The 15,920-nt window shown below is 40.3% G+C and overlaps 1 protein-coding gene across 7 annotated transcripts in view; it reads right to left on the bottom strand.

The window, feature by feature from the left end:
- Positions 1-15,920, bottom strand: part of LOC310672956 (uncharacterized protein) — a 69,584-nt gene that overhangs the window by 44,856 nt on the left and 8,808 nt on the right. For 5 of the 7 annotated variants that reach the window (XM_083430673.1, XM_083430674.1, XM_083430677.1 and 2 more), the window contains 8 exons: positions 15,635-15,795; positions 13,933-14,048; positions 12,617-12,732; positions 8,022-8,231; positions 6,249-6,392; positions 4,018-4,181; positions 1,794-1,906; positions 118-230 (listed from right to left, as the gene is read on the bottom strand). In XM_083430673.1, coding sequence (XP_083286799.1) covers positions 118-230; positions 1,794-1,906; positions 4,018-4,181; positions 6,249-6,392; positions 8,022-8,231; positions 12,617-12,732; positions 13,933-14,048; positions 15,635-15,795 — 1,137 coding nt within the window. Of the gene's footprint in view, positions 1-117; positions 231-1,793; positions 1,907-4,017; positions 4,182-6,248; positions 6,393-8,021; positions 8,232-12,616; positions 12,733-12,818; positions 12,842-13,932; positions 14,049-15,634; positions 15,796-15,920 lie in introns of those variants that run through there. The other 2 variants (XM_083430675.1, XM_083430679.1) reach the window with 2 other exon arrangements.

Below are 15,920 nucleotides of genomic sequence, written 5' to 3'. Positions count from 1 at the left end.
ACTAATCATACTTACTCTGGGCAAATTCAGATTCATAATCATAAAACAGAGCAAAAGGTTACGTGATCCTATGATGAGCATTTATATTGTATAACAATCAAATATTCCAATCAGTACCTATTTCTTTTTCACAAACATAGAAATGTTGCTCAGTGCATGGTAATGCCATAAGTCTGCCTCCTCTAACCATCATAACACATCCATTTTCTGTGGCAGGAAAGTCCCATAACCTGATTAAAAATATAAAAAATAAGCTGGTAGAATTAACAATGCAGTTTATTTATACACTCTGCCTTACAAAATTAAAAAAAAAAAACCCAACAACTGAACATCCCATACATTTCTGTACTCTTTACAGCAGTATTCCTGAGAATGCAGAACCAATTTGTTTACTTCAGAGGGCGCCTTTATAATGTTGTATGTTGTCTAATTAAAAGCAAACAGGAAACTTTTCTAGAATATGTAGAAAATACTGAAATCTAAAAGCAGAATGCAAACAAAAAGCAGATGGCATAGAAATTAGGGACATCTCTGAGAGTCCAGTTCCCAAATTAAAACTGAATGGATGGAACAATAGCTCAACACTAAACATAGTAGTGTGGTGTCACAGGAAAGTGGGACCAACTGCCTTTATATTACTGAACAGAACAAAAACCCAGTTATATTGATAAACAGGCAGCCCCCAGTTTACGCATGTTCAATATGTGCACGACCATGTCTATACAAATCATGCCAAACGTGGAAGTGACCTGGAAATGCCATAAAGACGTCACTGAAAGGGTGGAATGGAGGCAAGGGCAGAATGAGGTGTTTGCAGGCTTTTTCAATGGTTTTCTTTGGTATGCAAAATGTTAACGGGAGGCGACCTGTAAATTGGGAGGGGAGATTTCCCCAAACTAAGAAATTAATAAATGTCAGAATCTAGCTAATAATTGGATAAGGAATGGAAAATGCAACCTGCTGAACTGTGCCAGATGTGGAATCCCTGGGTTGGTGCCTGGTAACTAGGTGCAGAGCCATTAAAAACCAATACCAGGGCCATTAAGGATTTTGGCAATACAAATGAACTGTCCTCTCCACCACCCATCCTGGTTCTGAGGAGTGGATAGAGGCAGGACAATTAACAGGAGATGGGATGGGGTGACTAGAAAAAGAGTAATTTCATAGGAGGCTTGGGTTTTGGGTGAGAGGTCTGCTGGGAAAGAGAACAAAGGTCAGACCCCAAGAACTGCTGGGCGGGCAGAACCAACTTGGCTGTTGCCTGGAAGAGGCTGCATTATGCGACAAGGGGCCATGACTGACTGCTGCTTTGGAACTAAGCTTGCTGAAGCTATGGGGGGTGGGGGTGGGATGAGAGACATTTTTAGGGTAAAATGTTCTGCACCCCCTCCATTGTAGATTTCCAGGGGTAAATGTATTAATAAACCAAATTTCTTAAAGACACTAGCCTCCACTGTCTTTCTAATGGAAACGCAATCCTGGGTAAGCTCCTGGAATCTCACACTGCGCATGGAGATTATGGCAACATGTAACAATATTATTGGACGAAGACAGTCACAAAAGAATGGGGAGGAAATGTATAACTTCCAGAGAAGAACTCTCTCCGTCAGTCTGCAGGCCTTACCTTCCAAAATGCTTCTCATCACCAAAACCTTCTTTAGCATCCTCTTCTGATGACAATTTGAGAGTTATAACTGAGCAAGAGTGTTATTAAAAACAATGCTCAATAGGTACTATGGAAGTATCTATGGAACTATGCTCTTTTCCTGCAACTGCTGAAATTGAATGCTTACCAGGAGTAGTGTAATGGATCAACAGCTTCTTGATGGCCACTCCATTTCCATACACTTCCTTCCTGTAGCAAACCAATCCAACTCTGACTTTCCATCATAGTATTAAGCCACTTCTAGAAAAAGAAATCTCTTTTAAAAACAGCTTATCAAATTTAAGACCTGAACAAATATCTGGAATCTGTATTGGGATGGATGGAATTCAACAGGTACTGTTGGTTGATGACAGATGCAAGCTACAGAACTCTGCTAGACAAAGGATCCTTGGGATGGCTTATGCAAAGTCATTAAAAGACAAAGGTGTTGATTGGCATCCGTTAGCACATCAAAGGAAGGGTCTCAGGACTGTGAAAGACAGGGTAGTCAAGGTGATAGGGAGGGAGCAGGCTGTGCTCACATGAGAAAAATGTGCCTCTAAAAATGTTCTTGGGATAGGGAGGAGTTGTTTGGAGTAGGAATGCGCTGGGAAGAAGGGAAACAAAAGCCAGAAATAATCTTGGCAGGCTGACTGAAGTGAGGCTGGGCTCCAGTGCTGCACTGCTGTGGGGAACACACCCCTCTTGCAATGACTCCTTCCATCTAAATTCAGGTGTAAGTATGTGAATAAGAAGGATGTGGGTGGCGCTGTAGGTTAAACCACAGAGCCTAGGACTTGCAGATCAGATGGTCGGTAGTTCGAATCCCCACAACGGGGTGAGCTCCCGTTGGTCAGTCCCTGCTCCTGCCCACCTAGCAGTTCGAAAGCACATCAAAGTGCAAATAAATAGGTACCGCTCTGGCGGGAAGGTAAACAGCGTTTCCGTGCGCTGCTCTGATTCGCCAGAAGCGCCTTAGTCATGCTGGCCACATGACCCGGAAGATGTACGCCGGCTCCCTCGGCCAATAAAGCAAGATGAGCACCGCAACCCCAGAGTCAGTCACAACTGGACCTAATGGTCAGAGGTCCCTTTACCTTTTATGTGAATAAGACATATTTCTTAAAGCTACAACAGCTACCCCTGCATCTTGATTCTCAAAGGAGCACAAATTCTGGTTGGGCACCTAGAACTGTCCTGGAATCTTGCTACTGCTCGGCAGTCAGCAGGGTAGTGCTCAGCCTTTGTAACAATACTTAAAACTCTCGTACAGGCATTACAGCTCTTCAGCCATGTACTTCAGGCCTTGATGGTAACTAGACTGATACAAGCAATTTTCCTCCCACTATTCCCTAGATTGCTTTTTAGCACCAGCTAGTATACTCAAACGCAGCAATTGCAGTAGACTCATCTTGATGTTATCAGGGCCAGTTTATCAGTGGGCTGGTAAATTTTTTAAAGGAACTGATGTAACTGATGAATTAACCTAAACTGATTAAGGGGGGGGGGGGAGAATGCTACTCATCACAGCACCTATACACTGGGCTAGATATAGCAGGACTTTCAAGGTACAAATCTACTTTGTTTTTTTCTTGAGAGGGAGTACTATTAGTTTTCTTTAGTTCTTAGCCATCCAGCTAGCCTTTTCCCTCCCTCTGTTGTACCTTAGTGCATGTACCTAGCTTGGCTAGAGAACGGTCTAGGCTCTGCTCGCCAGTCTCCCAAACGACCTGCCAGCCAGTCCCATTTCTGAAGCTTACATGCCATCCACACCCTTCTGCCTTTTTGGCTTGAGCAATAGGGAGAGAAAACCATCTTCAATGGGTCAGATTTGGCTTATGAATCTCCAGCAGCCTATTACATCTTCAGTCTAATTGATTACATATCTGATCAAATGTAAAAAGTTGCAGTGCATTAAACCTAAATTAGTCAGTTTTAAATGTACTTATGCCTGTTCTTTTCAATGATCTGATGTGTATGATTGGGTTTTTGCCTTTTTGAAATATTTCCAGCTCCTTTTCCTGAAAACAGGAAGAAAGGTAGCCTAAACTAAAACTAGCAATGTTTAAACCTTTTACAGTACAGTGGCACCTCGGGTTACATACGCTTCAGGTTACACACGCTTCAGCTTACAGACTCCGCTAACCCAGAAATATTACCTCAGGTTAAGAACTTTGCTTCAGGTTGAGAATAGAAATCGTGCTCCGGCGGCACGGCAGCAGTGGGAGGCCCCATTAGCTAAAGTAGTGCTTGAGGTTAAGAACAGTTTCAGGTTAAGAACGGACCTCTGGAACAAATTAAGTACTTAACCTGAGGTACCATTATATGTCTTTTTGTTGTCTCAAATTTATCCTTGCACTAAAGTACAATACCTTTTCCTTTTCATTGCCAATTTTGACAAGGTTGACATCCTTGTAGTATGAACACTGCACGCTTGCCTGTGTGTACTGCTGTTTCCTTTTCTTTTCAAAATAATAGCAGTGTCCGTCATAAAACCACCATGGGGCATTCTGTGGACATTTTGGATTCCTGATGCCTGAAATGAAGAAAATTATAAGGAAACTAATGCTGATCTCTTATGTCAAGTGAGAACTGAACCTTTCTCTATAGTTGAGGATCATATCCATGATTGGATTTCTCCTCCAACTTGCTCCAAAAGACAGGTATGCCATCTGTAGTGGGCAGCCTCGCATCTTGCCTGCTCCAAAAAAGCAGCTTCAGGCACAGCTCTGCTTCTCTCTGTTATTATTCTTATTCTTATTATTAAGTGGTGAGCATGTGATCTTTCCACGGGAGCATTTGATTGGCAGAAAGTGCATGGTATTTCACACATAACTGGTGCAATTACTCCATCTTCCAGTGAGGGGAGATTTTTGGTTATGTTCCATCTTCCCAGGATTTTTCCATTGTTTGTTTGTCCTCTTGCTTGTAGATATAAATGCACCCCTTCCTTGTGACAATGGTTCTGTTTGTTTTCTTCTTAGAACACAACCACTACCCAAGTTTTGCAAATGTCTAAACGTTGGTCTTCAGATTTGGTTTCACTAGCGGCTATTTTTGCTATTTCTAATATCAGAGAAAGAAGACAGGCTGACTCAACTGCCCTCCAGTAAGGTTATTTATTCTTTTCCATACAGCCTTAGCTATATCACATGCTAAACTAAAGCATCATGGCCAACCCAGCAGTGCAGCAGCTTTTAGTACTCCAAGTGACAGGAACACATTCTGACAGATATTCAGTCAGTTAGACTACAGTCCTTTATGTATTTACCTGAAAGTAAACCTCACTCAACTCAGTATGCCTAATTTTTTATTAAACATGAATAGTTTACTAGGACAGGTCACAATCTTGCAGAAACCAGAGGTGTGCCAAACCATTCATTTTATTTTCATTAATATTTTCATCATGAAGCAAAGGCTCATGTATAACGCAGATATTCTGAAGCAAAAGTTGGTTGCAATGTTTGCCATTATACTATTTTCTGAGGTTTTACAACTGTACACCCTTTTCTTCATTCAAAAGCACTACCAGTTACACATATCAAATTTGCACTGAACGGAATCATGCTATTTTAACATGTTTTTTGCTTCACATTACCAACTGTATTTGCATCTGTTTGCATTTACTTTCTAGTGCTTTTCTACTGAAGTTCATACTGTATCTAGCCTTTTGTTTTATAGGGCCAAATGAGCTGCCTCCAGAGATATGTAGTTTTAGTCATCATGCCTTGTCTCTAAGCCTGTCTCAAAAACGTTTCCTTAAAAACAGCACCAACAAATCTCATAAGCATTTTGTAGCAACATCACCACATTGTATCTGCTTTTAAATAAGCATCTTTTTGTATTTTCCATTTTTTCTGTCATGGAGACTAATGAGCGCATCTAGCAAATACTGTATACAAATTACTTGTTTTTAGTTTTGAGAAATGACACAAACAAGAAAACTTATATTTTGGAAATAAGAAGGGTAGAGGGTGTTGTGGGTAAAAAAAGTTCATGCAGATTGCACATGCTGGCGAACATATTCAAAACATCATGTTACAAGGAAAAATCTAAGGATGGATTTTTTTAAAAAAACCCAACTACTTAGTTATTTGAGCTAGTGGTCTCATATGCATTTCATCCTGCTGTGGTTTTGAGTTGGTTGAATTCAGTGGAAATACCCTTAACCTCCCCTGTAAATTAATCTGTTATTTGCAAGGGTTCTACCAAGGCTTAAAGTCAACCAAAATTTTCCATAGGAAGACAGCTCCACCCTTGCAAAATAAACATTCTAGATTTTCATTTGTGCTTACACAGTGGTACGTCTAGATGCGAACGAGATCCGTTCCAGAGCCCCGTTCGCATCTAGAAGCAAATGTAACTAGCGACGGCACTTCTGCGCACGCGCGGGCCGCTTTTCGCCGCTTCTGTGCATGTGCGTGACGTATTTTGAGCGTCTGCGCATGCACAAGCGGCGAAACCCGGAAGTAATGCGCTCCGTTACTTCCGGGTTGCCGCGGAGTGCAACTCAAATGCGCTCATCCCGAAGCACATTCAACCCGAGGTATGACTGCATATAGACAAAAAAAACCACACAAATCTGTTCAAAGTAATACTGTACCTAATTCACACAGTTCACCTTTGAACTGGCCAATACACTGCATCCTTTCTGGGCACTTGCCATTTACTGAATTACACCTGAATCCTCCATAGCATTTTTTACAATCGGATGCACAGTTATAACCATAGAAACGAAAGTTACATTCTGTGTAGAGAATCAGATAAATATTGTTACACACTTAAAACAAAATCATACGAAACCTCAGAGAAAGCTGAGAAGCAACCAAATGATGTCACCATCTAGCCAGCTTCTGCACAGAACCAGCTGATCTAAATGTTAATATGCAGAAGGTGTTGTGGGAAATAGGGGAGTTGAGGACCTTGAAGCATCTGACATTAATAAAGATGAAGGCTGATGTAACAGCTTACTTCATTTTTTAAGAAACCAAAGATCACGTAAGTTGAATTCCACCATTCCCAGTGAGCAGTATGGAGATAACAGATAATCCTGGTTGACTTATAACACAGACACATAGATCTTAACCTAAAGGCTGTGCCTAAAGTAACTATGATTTGCCTGCCTGCACCATATACTTAATTCTCAGAGTTGTTTAAAAATCAAACCCTCTTTCCAGGAACTCTGGAGAATTGTAGCTCTGTGAGGGAAATAGGGGTCTCCTAACAGCTCTCAGCACCCTTAACAAATTATGGTTCTCAGGATGCCAGTGGGGAAGATATGGCTGTTTTAAGTCATATGATACCACTTTAAATGCATCATGCAGACAGGATCTCAGACTGCTGTGAAGCTAAACTAGGGAGGAGGGTGGAAGAGAGAAACAGAAGGTAGGAACAAGTCATGAGCATTCAAAATTCCTTTTTCGGTACCTAAAATAATGTAAATGAGTAAGTAAAAGACTCCCAGCTAAGACCAAGAAATACAGTACATGAATGAAAGGAAGTAAAGACTAAGTGAGCAGAGTCTAGAGGACCAGTCCCTAAAACAAAGAAAAACAGGATAATCATATATGGGAAAATTATTGCTTCTGTAAGTCTCCTCCGTTTAGATTGCAGGACTTAAAATCTCTTGCTTGAAGCTTGGGGAGGGGGGAGTATTTTTTTTTTTAAGGGGGGCAATCCCTGTTGCAGGTAATGATACTGCACCCCACATAATACAGTTCTTTGAATTTTCATGTCATGTCTTTTGGAGAAATCTCTGCATAAGTTCACTGCAACTTTTGGGTTCCAAAAGTTTTAAATTTCTAAACTCTCTCAAATGTGTGTATTTTTTGATTTTACTTAAGAAATGTGTTTTCTGGTCTTATGTCAAGAAAGACACACTTATGGTCAGGCTTAAAAAGTCCATTTATGACAGTCCACATGTGCACTGGAGGCTTTTTCTACATCACCGCTATCCATTTTAGTCAGAAAACCTCTAAAATGGGTAGTTAATATCGTAGAGAGATGCAGCAAGAAAGAAGAACCTGAGAACTTTTCCCTGGCTTCCATATATGTGCATGAAAGCACTTTCTGCATGGGGTTTTTTAGATCCTGACCTATGAGTTTTGAATGTAAGCAAGATATGGCTTTGGCTAAGACATGAAATCTAAATCTGGGGAATGAAATAGAATTACATTTTACAGCTCAGATTTAAAATGGGAGCTATTTAGATTACAGTAAGAACAAATACACAAGCTTTTCAAACTAAATCAAAACTTGCATAGTGAAGAAAAATGAAAGATCCCTATAAGACCCACAATACTTTGCAAATATTTTTAGAGTACTACTGCATTTTAAAAGCTGTTTACTAGTTTTTATTTCAGGCGCACAAACATACCACGTCTTATGTATGCAGTTGCAGCTTCATCATAAGTAACAATTATATCAACACCTCTTGTTCTTCTGTAGTATTGGTAATCTTTCACTATTCCTGTGCAGCTGGCATCATTTAAGCAGTCTAATGCAGCGGTGGAAAAGGAGGTATAAAAGTGAGGTTCTAATGGTCCTGACAAAAAGTGATCAGTATAGACATCAAAAAGATTTTCCACTGAGGTAAAAAGAAAAAAGAGGGAGGGGGCAGGAATTGTTTTTACTATCCATTCTAATAGAAATATTCTTAGAATAATTATCAAATAAAGTTTACAAGACATTCTTTTTATCCAGTTATGTTGTTTCACCTCAGGGTTCTTCTGTGGGTTACTTTTCCTTTACAGACCTAGACAGTCAAATGTTTGCCAGTGCAACACCCTCAGCGCCCCCCCCCCCCGGGCGTTCAGAACATATACACGCCAGAGATACTCTAAAGGGAACTCCATGTCCTAGCAGAAGGGGCAAGGGTAAAATGTAAATCTCTAGCTTAGGTGTTTTCATAGCAATGTGTTGGACTCACCCACTGTTCCGCAATATAGATTAAGACTTCTTACTCATTTAGCGTAAGAGTGTGAATGTGCTAGATATAATTGCTGTACCTACACGACATAAAGATTGATAGACAGATATTACTTCACATTAGTTACTCCTTTAGTTAATGTATATTTAATTTCACTGAATGAACCATTCTTTTGGGGTAGTCTGGTGAGAGAGTATGTTCTTGGTTAACAGATTAATTGCCAAGTACATCAGGGTCTAGAAAGGTCTTTTTCCATGAGTGGATGTGCCACTGCCTCTTTCTTTTAAAATATTTTCACTATAGAATTTTGAACCTTTGACAATTCAATATTACATTTCTTATGCAATAATAGTGCAATCATAAAGCTGGGAAAGAAAGGTCAAGAGAAACAGATCAATATACCGTACATAAAAATCTAAATTATTGTAAATTGATTATAAGGTGAAAAATCATCATTTACATTGTCATACCACAATTATTTAAATATAAACAATTTCTCAATACATTTATTTTCCTGATTATTATATATTGCGTTCCTCTTATACAGTAACCTTATAATTAGACTAATTTGTCAAATTTTCCTCAACCATTCCTCTATAGTAGAGGGATCCTTAGTCTTCCATTTTTGAGTCATACTATATATTAAACCCACTTTAATTCTTTTGCACCTCCAGCACTGCTTATTTTGGCTATAAATTTTGCCAGTGTTATGTAGTTAGATACTACTGGAATAGTAGTTTGAAATTGTTTTCTTTCATATTCACACCTAATAATATTTTGGGGATTTTTTAAAATTCTAAACGCAACAGAGATAATGTTACAGATAATATTTGTTGGTAATAATCCATTTTTTTATTTCTTTTGTCTTTGATGTCAGCTGTAGGGTAATTAGATATAATCTATTCAATAATTTGAGTTATGGGGCTGAGATTAAAAAGTGTTTATTAGCAGGGTGGTAAAAGCTCCACATCTATTAAGTGATTTTCCTCCATCATTTAAAAAAAAATTTGGTAATGCTCTCCAGATATTACTTAGGACCTGCCAATAACAGATGATACAGCTCCATTATGGTCTCTGCCAACAGTCACTCCCCTTTCTGCATAGTTTTTCATTAAGTTGTTTAGGGATTTAAAGAAATTTGATTATTTATCAGTACATAGATCAGAGACTATGTATATTGAAATATGACTCCTTCTGAGTATTAATACCACCACCCCTTTCAAGACAGTGATTCCACATGGTCAGCACCCCCCATCCCCGACCTGAACAAGCCAGCCATGATGGGAAAATACTGGGACAGACAGCTAAAAGCACACTGTCCACATCCTCTGGCCTCAACTAATGGAACTGATCCCATAGGCTTGAATAATACAGAGTACTTTAAATGAGAACAGACAGCTTCTTTGATCAAGTGGCACTGCCACTAATTATTTAGTCAACAATCCACTACATTGGGGTGAGAACTTGTTCGGCTCAAGAGTCACATTATTTGGTGGTTAATCTTCCACAGGTCACGTGCAAGAACCGAGCAATGCCACTTCAAAAATCTCTTTGATATACAAAATCACCCAACTGATTCATTCATTCATTCATTTACTCTCTCCAATACACTTTTACCCCAAACCCCAGCAGCTTAGGATTCTATCTTTTTTCAAGTCTAATTGCCATAGATGGGTGATCTTCATGGAATTGGATTAAGTCCCAGCTGCAACTTCCAACCAGAGACTGTTTTCAAGTTTAATTACCCCCACCCAGGCAAATATCCAAGACAGCAACCCCTCCTGCAACCACAATACAGAGCTAGATCTACTGGAAGAGCCTTTTTGAGTTCCCTGTATCAATACTGTGTGCCAAAATTTGAAGTTTTGCAAAAGAGGGCATACTGCCCACAGTTAAGGATCCAAACACTGCAGTGATTTGTCAAAGATGACTTTGTAGAAAGCATAGTCCATTCAAAAGCACTCTGAAAAAGAACAGCCTGTTTCCTTCCTTTTTATTCTGTACTATAGTCCTGTACATGTTTTGGCAAAGGAGTGTACATTCTGCACCTCCTAGGGCCAGCATGTGTACCCAATACTGTATGACTCATCTATACTAATTCTGCAAATACAGCAGATCTTGTCCAGTAATATTTATGTTAGAAATTGTAGAAATACATTTTTTCACTAACTGGTAAAGGTAAAGGTAAAGGTAAAGGTACCCCTGCCCGTACGGACCAGTCTTGACAGACTCTAGGGTTGTGCGCCCATCTCACTCAAGAGGCCGGGGGCCAGCGCTGTCCGGAGACACTTCCGGGTCACGTGGCCAGCGTGACATCGCTGCTCTGGCGAGCCAGAGCCGCACACGGAAACGCCGTTTACCTTCCCGCTAGTAAGCGGTCCCTATTTATCTACTTGCACCCGGGAGTGCTTTCGAACTGCTAGGTTGGCAGGCGCTGCGACCGAACAACGGGAGCGCACCCCGCCGTGGGGATTTGAACCGCCGACCTTTCAATCAGCAAGCCCTAGGCACTGAGGCTTTTACCCACAGCGCCACCCGCATCCCTAACTGGAGTTCTCCATTAACTCTTGTGTTTCCAAATTGCAATATGTGGAATGTGGAAAGAGTGACACACTGGTAATTCTCCTAAACATCCCGTAACAATGTATTTGAAAGAGAAGGGTATCTTTGAGCAGAATGTCCAGCAGCAATGTTCATCCCAGGATGGGCCACCTCAATGCTCTCTGGCAAGTGTAGATCATCTGTTGGAGCATATGCCTTCCAAAGGATGCTTCCTCAGAGATACAAGTGTCAGAGCTGTATAAGTCTTTCCAAAATACATTTTGGAAGTCCTCCAAATGTCCAATGTGTGCCACTCCTTTTCTTTGTGGGACATACGGCAAGGCAAGGAAGGAAGGAAAACATCAGATTTTGTGCCTGGCGGAAGGCACAGTTGACCTTAGGTATAAAGGTTGGTTTTGTTTGCAGAACTTTCATGTTTAAAAACCAAGAGAACCAGAGTTTTGAGACCCTTCTTGCTGAACTCCAAAAACAGCACCTTCCAGAATGGCATTTTAAAGTGTATCATATATATGGCGCCTCAAAGCTGATCAGCGCTTGCAAATCTTGTGAAGGTGCCACACCAGAAATCTGTGCACTTGATATTAGAGAAGTGAGTCTCCCCTTAATATGCACTTCAGACTGGAATGGGAGGAGGCAGGACTGCTCCATCCTTCTTCAAAACTGTGGACATTGCTTCTGCCTGTCTCAAAACTGTGTACCCTGAGCTAGGACTACCTTGAGGTCAGCCCAGGTTGCAGATGCACCCATCTATCTTCACAATCCAGATCAGGTGTGGGGAGCCTTTGGCCCTCCAAATTTTGCTGAACTACAACTCTCATCAGTCCTAGCAAGCATGGCCAATGGCCAGAGATAATGGCAGTTATGGTTCAGCAACATCTGGCGAACAAAAGGTTCCCCAGGCCTGTCCCAGTACAAGTTTGACTACACCTCACTCTTCACTCATTGAAGATTAGATATTTTAAAACAGTACACACTCTGGCTGAGAGTTGTCCAGCACTATTCTGGCATTCTGAATTCCTTTGGGAGGTCTTTTGGCATCTCAGGCATGGAAGCTCTCTGGGACAAATGATAAGGGAAGCTCCTTAGGGCCATCTAGATGGCCTGTGCAGTTGGTTTGTAGACGCCTATCACACCTGATATTCATTTGTATATCACATGATTCACAGCTTGCTTCATCCTGCATGATAAAGGATACCTATGCAACCTTGTGCCTCACCATGAATGGAGAAAAGAAATCTGATTAACCTAGAGAGCTCACCTTGATATAATTAAAATCAAAATTCTAAGCAAGTATTTAGGGAAGTTTTTAATGTTTGATGTTTTACTGTGCTTTTAATATTCTGTTGGGAGCTGCCCAGAGTGGCTGGGGAAACCCAGCCAAATGGGCAGGGTATAAATAATAAAGTTATTAATTTTTTTATTATTAATTATTACAGATGTTTTCTTCTTCATCACCTTCAGAACTCTACTGTGCAGTTTACCTTCAATTCTCTTGCAAATAAATTTGTGTTTTTCCTCACAATTTAGTCTCAGAGCAGTTTGGTCTACTGAATTAAGACCCATACATCTTCCAGCTGGGCTCCCTTTTAGTTCCAACCTGTAAGAAAAAGACATGACTGATTAACTGGTATAGACGCAGATATGCACATTTGTGTTACATCTTATAAAAAACTTTTCAGCCACCTTACAGATCACAACAACAATAAACCAGGAGCAGCCAGTGAGGAGGGGTGGCACCATGCTCCTGGCCTCCAACAGAGTTGCTGCAGCTTACTGGGAAGGAGAGGGGCAATCTGCAGAGCGCATTGTCTCCTTAGCCACAGCACCAACCTTCTTTGTCACCTTGCCCGTCTCCCTCCTTGTAAGCGGCAGTGACTTCACAACCAGGTGCATGATGTCACTCCTCTTCACCGGCTGCTCCTAGAAGGAAACATTAAAAATAAACCCAGTCAAACATGCCATCTGGATTGGACTACTGTAACATACTCTTTATGGGGCAGCAGTTAAAAACCATCCAAGAACTTCTACCAGTGTAAAACACCACCAGTGAAACTTTGATTGGGGCAAGTACTGTACAAGACGTGCAGTTTCCAAGTGAAATTCAAGGTGTCAGCTATTACTTCTAAAGCCTTAAACAGCTTGGGACAAAGCTTCTTGCAGTTTGTCCCCAACCAAGTGGAGCTGTACATCCTTTAAGATGTGTGACACAGCCCTCCCACATGTGCCAACACCTTCTAGGCCTGGCTTTCTCTATGGCAGGCACATTCCATATGCGCAATTCCTTGTTCCAAGAGATTACCTTCCTATTTGCGTTTCACCAGCATTTCAAGACATTTCTTTTTAAACAAGACTTTGATTCTGTTGTTGCTTAATTTATATGCCATTTTCATTTTGAGAATTTAATGTATTTATTATTAGCTCTGGATTTCTGTGCTCTTTCTGCCTTTGCTTCTTTTGTTCTTTGAGGTAATTATTTTAGTTATTTTTTTTTGCTTTCATTGTTCTGTTACAGTGCGTTGGAGTTGTTTATAGTTTGCCTCTGCAGACAATTAGGAATACAGACTTCCACAATGGTAAATTGATGCCTGTTTTTAACATTTTTATGGTTTTATGCTTCTATTGTTGTAAGCTACTTTGATTTTTTTTTATGATAAAATACCTTTATAAATAAATATATAACAAAACTGAGAAAAATAGTTTTACTCAAGATGGAAATAGTAATATTGAAATGCAAATTAGAAACGATGAAACTAAAATTGACAGAAACACTTATGTGTACCAGTGTACACTTATGTACCAGTGTAATGCTTTAGCAGCTGATTTCATATTTGACCAAATCCATATGGATTTTTGCTTCCTGCTATTCAGCCCAGTCCACAAAATGTCACGAGGGTTTACAGAGGACAACCAGTCCTGCCAAAATACAAGAGACAGTAAAACAATTTGGGATGCAACAATATTTGATGGCTATATTAGCCTTCTGCTAAATTTTACAAGGTCAGAGTAGAGCTAACAGTACTTTAAACCACATAAAAGGAATGCCCCCAAGCCCTGGGGTACAGGCCTTGGCAAAGGCTCCTGTAAGCTCCAGCTGGAAGAGATGGCTTCCTACCTCTTCTGAGATAACACAGATAGGATCCTTAGCCCCAAGCTGGCAGAATTTTAACAAGCTGGCAGCAACTGAATGACAAGACAGGCTCCAACGTCTGGAGTTTGTGTTTGGCTCTGGCTCATAGCAAAAATGGGATTTCCATTTTCCCAACTTCCCAAACTAGGACATTTTGTTTTTGAATTCTCTCAGTTTTAATATTTGCATTACTATCAATTTCTAGCACAAGAGGGCAGCATCCACAAGTCAAATGCAGGGTACAAACACATTCTTCCCACCATCCAGTAACTAAACGTACTTTAAACTTTATACAGTTCTTTTTAAATAGAAAGCTCAGTTCAAATCACACAGTTTTTTATTGTAAAAATTTTTCTGTTTTTGATAGACAACTCCAATCCAGGTTCAATTTGTAACTAACTGGGTTTAGCAAACTAAGCTGTTTCCACACATACCAAGCTACAACTAGCAGCTCAGTTTATTCCAAACAAAATTAAGCCCAGTCATGTTCATAACTCACAAAGCACTTTCTAGAGCTATACAATACTTGTGAAATAAATACCTCACCTCTTGTATGAACATACTTTCATGTAATAAACTGGCAATCAGAGCCAAATATTGCAAGAATTTGTCTAATAACTTTCTGAATAAAACACCTTATGATTTAAAATGAGACCTCTTGAAGACCTACCTGTTTAAGATTCAAAAACATAGTGGGACTCAGAAGCAAGTCCTACTGAATTGAATGGGGCTTACTCCCAGGGAAATTTGCAGCCTTACTCTCTCTTGGAGAAGAGAGAGAGACTGTAGGGAACTCTCTGGCCTGTGTTGTTGGCGCTGATAGGCAGACACCCTTGACATTATAAAAGCAAAGAGAAATGTGGACCAGAGTGGAGAAAAATAGTGTCAAAGACAGCCACAGCACCTCTGAAAAGAGAACTAGTTGGAAGAATGAGCCAGAAGGAACACTGGTGTAAATCAGAACTGGCCCACAAAGTTAGGGATATTTGATTTAGTCAGGGAAACCTAAGTAGCAAAGACCTTCACTTTAAAGTGAATGTGGTATAGGGAAAGAGACTCACAGCACCATGGGACTCGAGCCAGACTGGGGCTGTGTCTTTTGATGCTGCTGCCACAGCACAACTCATAACTGTTTTTAAAACACAGTAGGTTGTGGTAATGGCAGGTGCAAATATCAGAAAGCCAAACCAATGCCAAAACAAATGCCAAAATTTACAAACCCTGCTTTTAACTGAAGATACTTCAAAATAGTAACACACACATATCTATATATTACACACACACACACACACACACACATACACATACAGCCATATAAAATCTACCACTAGATTTCCATTATTTGTGTTTTGCCATAGGGATGTGTAAATACCATTTCACTTCTGCTTCCAATCCATACTAGATCCGTACTTCTGAATCTTCTGCACTGTTTCCGAGAATCTGCCCAGCTGATGCTGACATTGCTAAAGTAATAACAGCCATTTCCCCAATATTTCCAACCAGAAAATCGTGGACACCATGCACTGCTCATAGCTAATCAAAACACAAATAAACAACAGATAACATTCCAGTCTGTATGCTGTAATAAGATTTGTCACATGCAAGGACCACAATGCAGGGGTAAAGCTAGGCTTTATTTCACCTGGGTCAAAGACCCA

The sequence above is a fragment of the Podarcis tiliguerta genome (assembly GCF_965153285.1).
Source record: "Podarcis tiliguerta genome assembly, chromosome: 2".
NCBI classification, from domain to species: Eukaryota; Metazoa; Chordata; class Lepidosauria; order Squamata; family Lacertidae; genus Podarcis; species Podarcis tiliguerta.
This window is presented reverse-complemented; position numbering and strand designations above follow the sequence as displayed.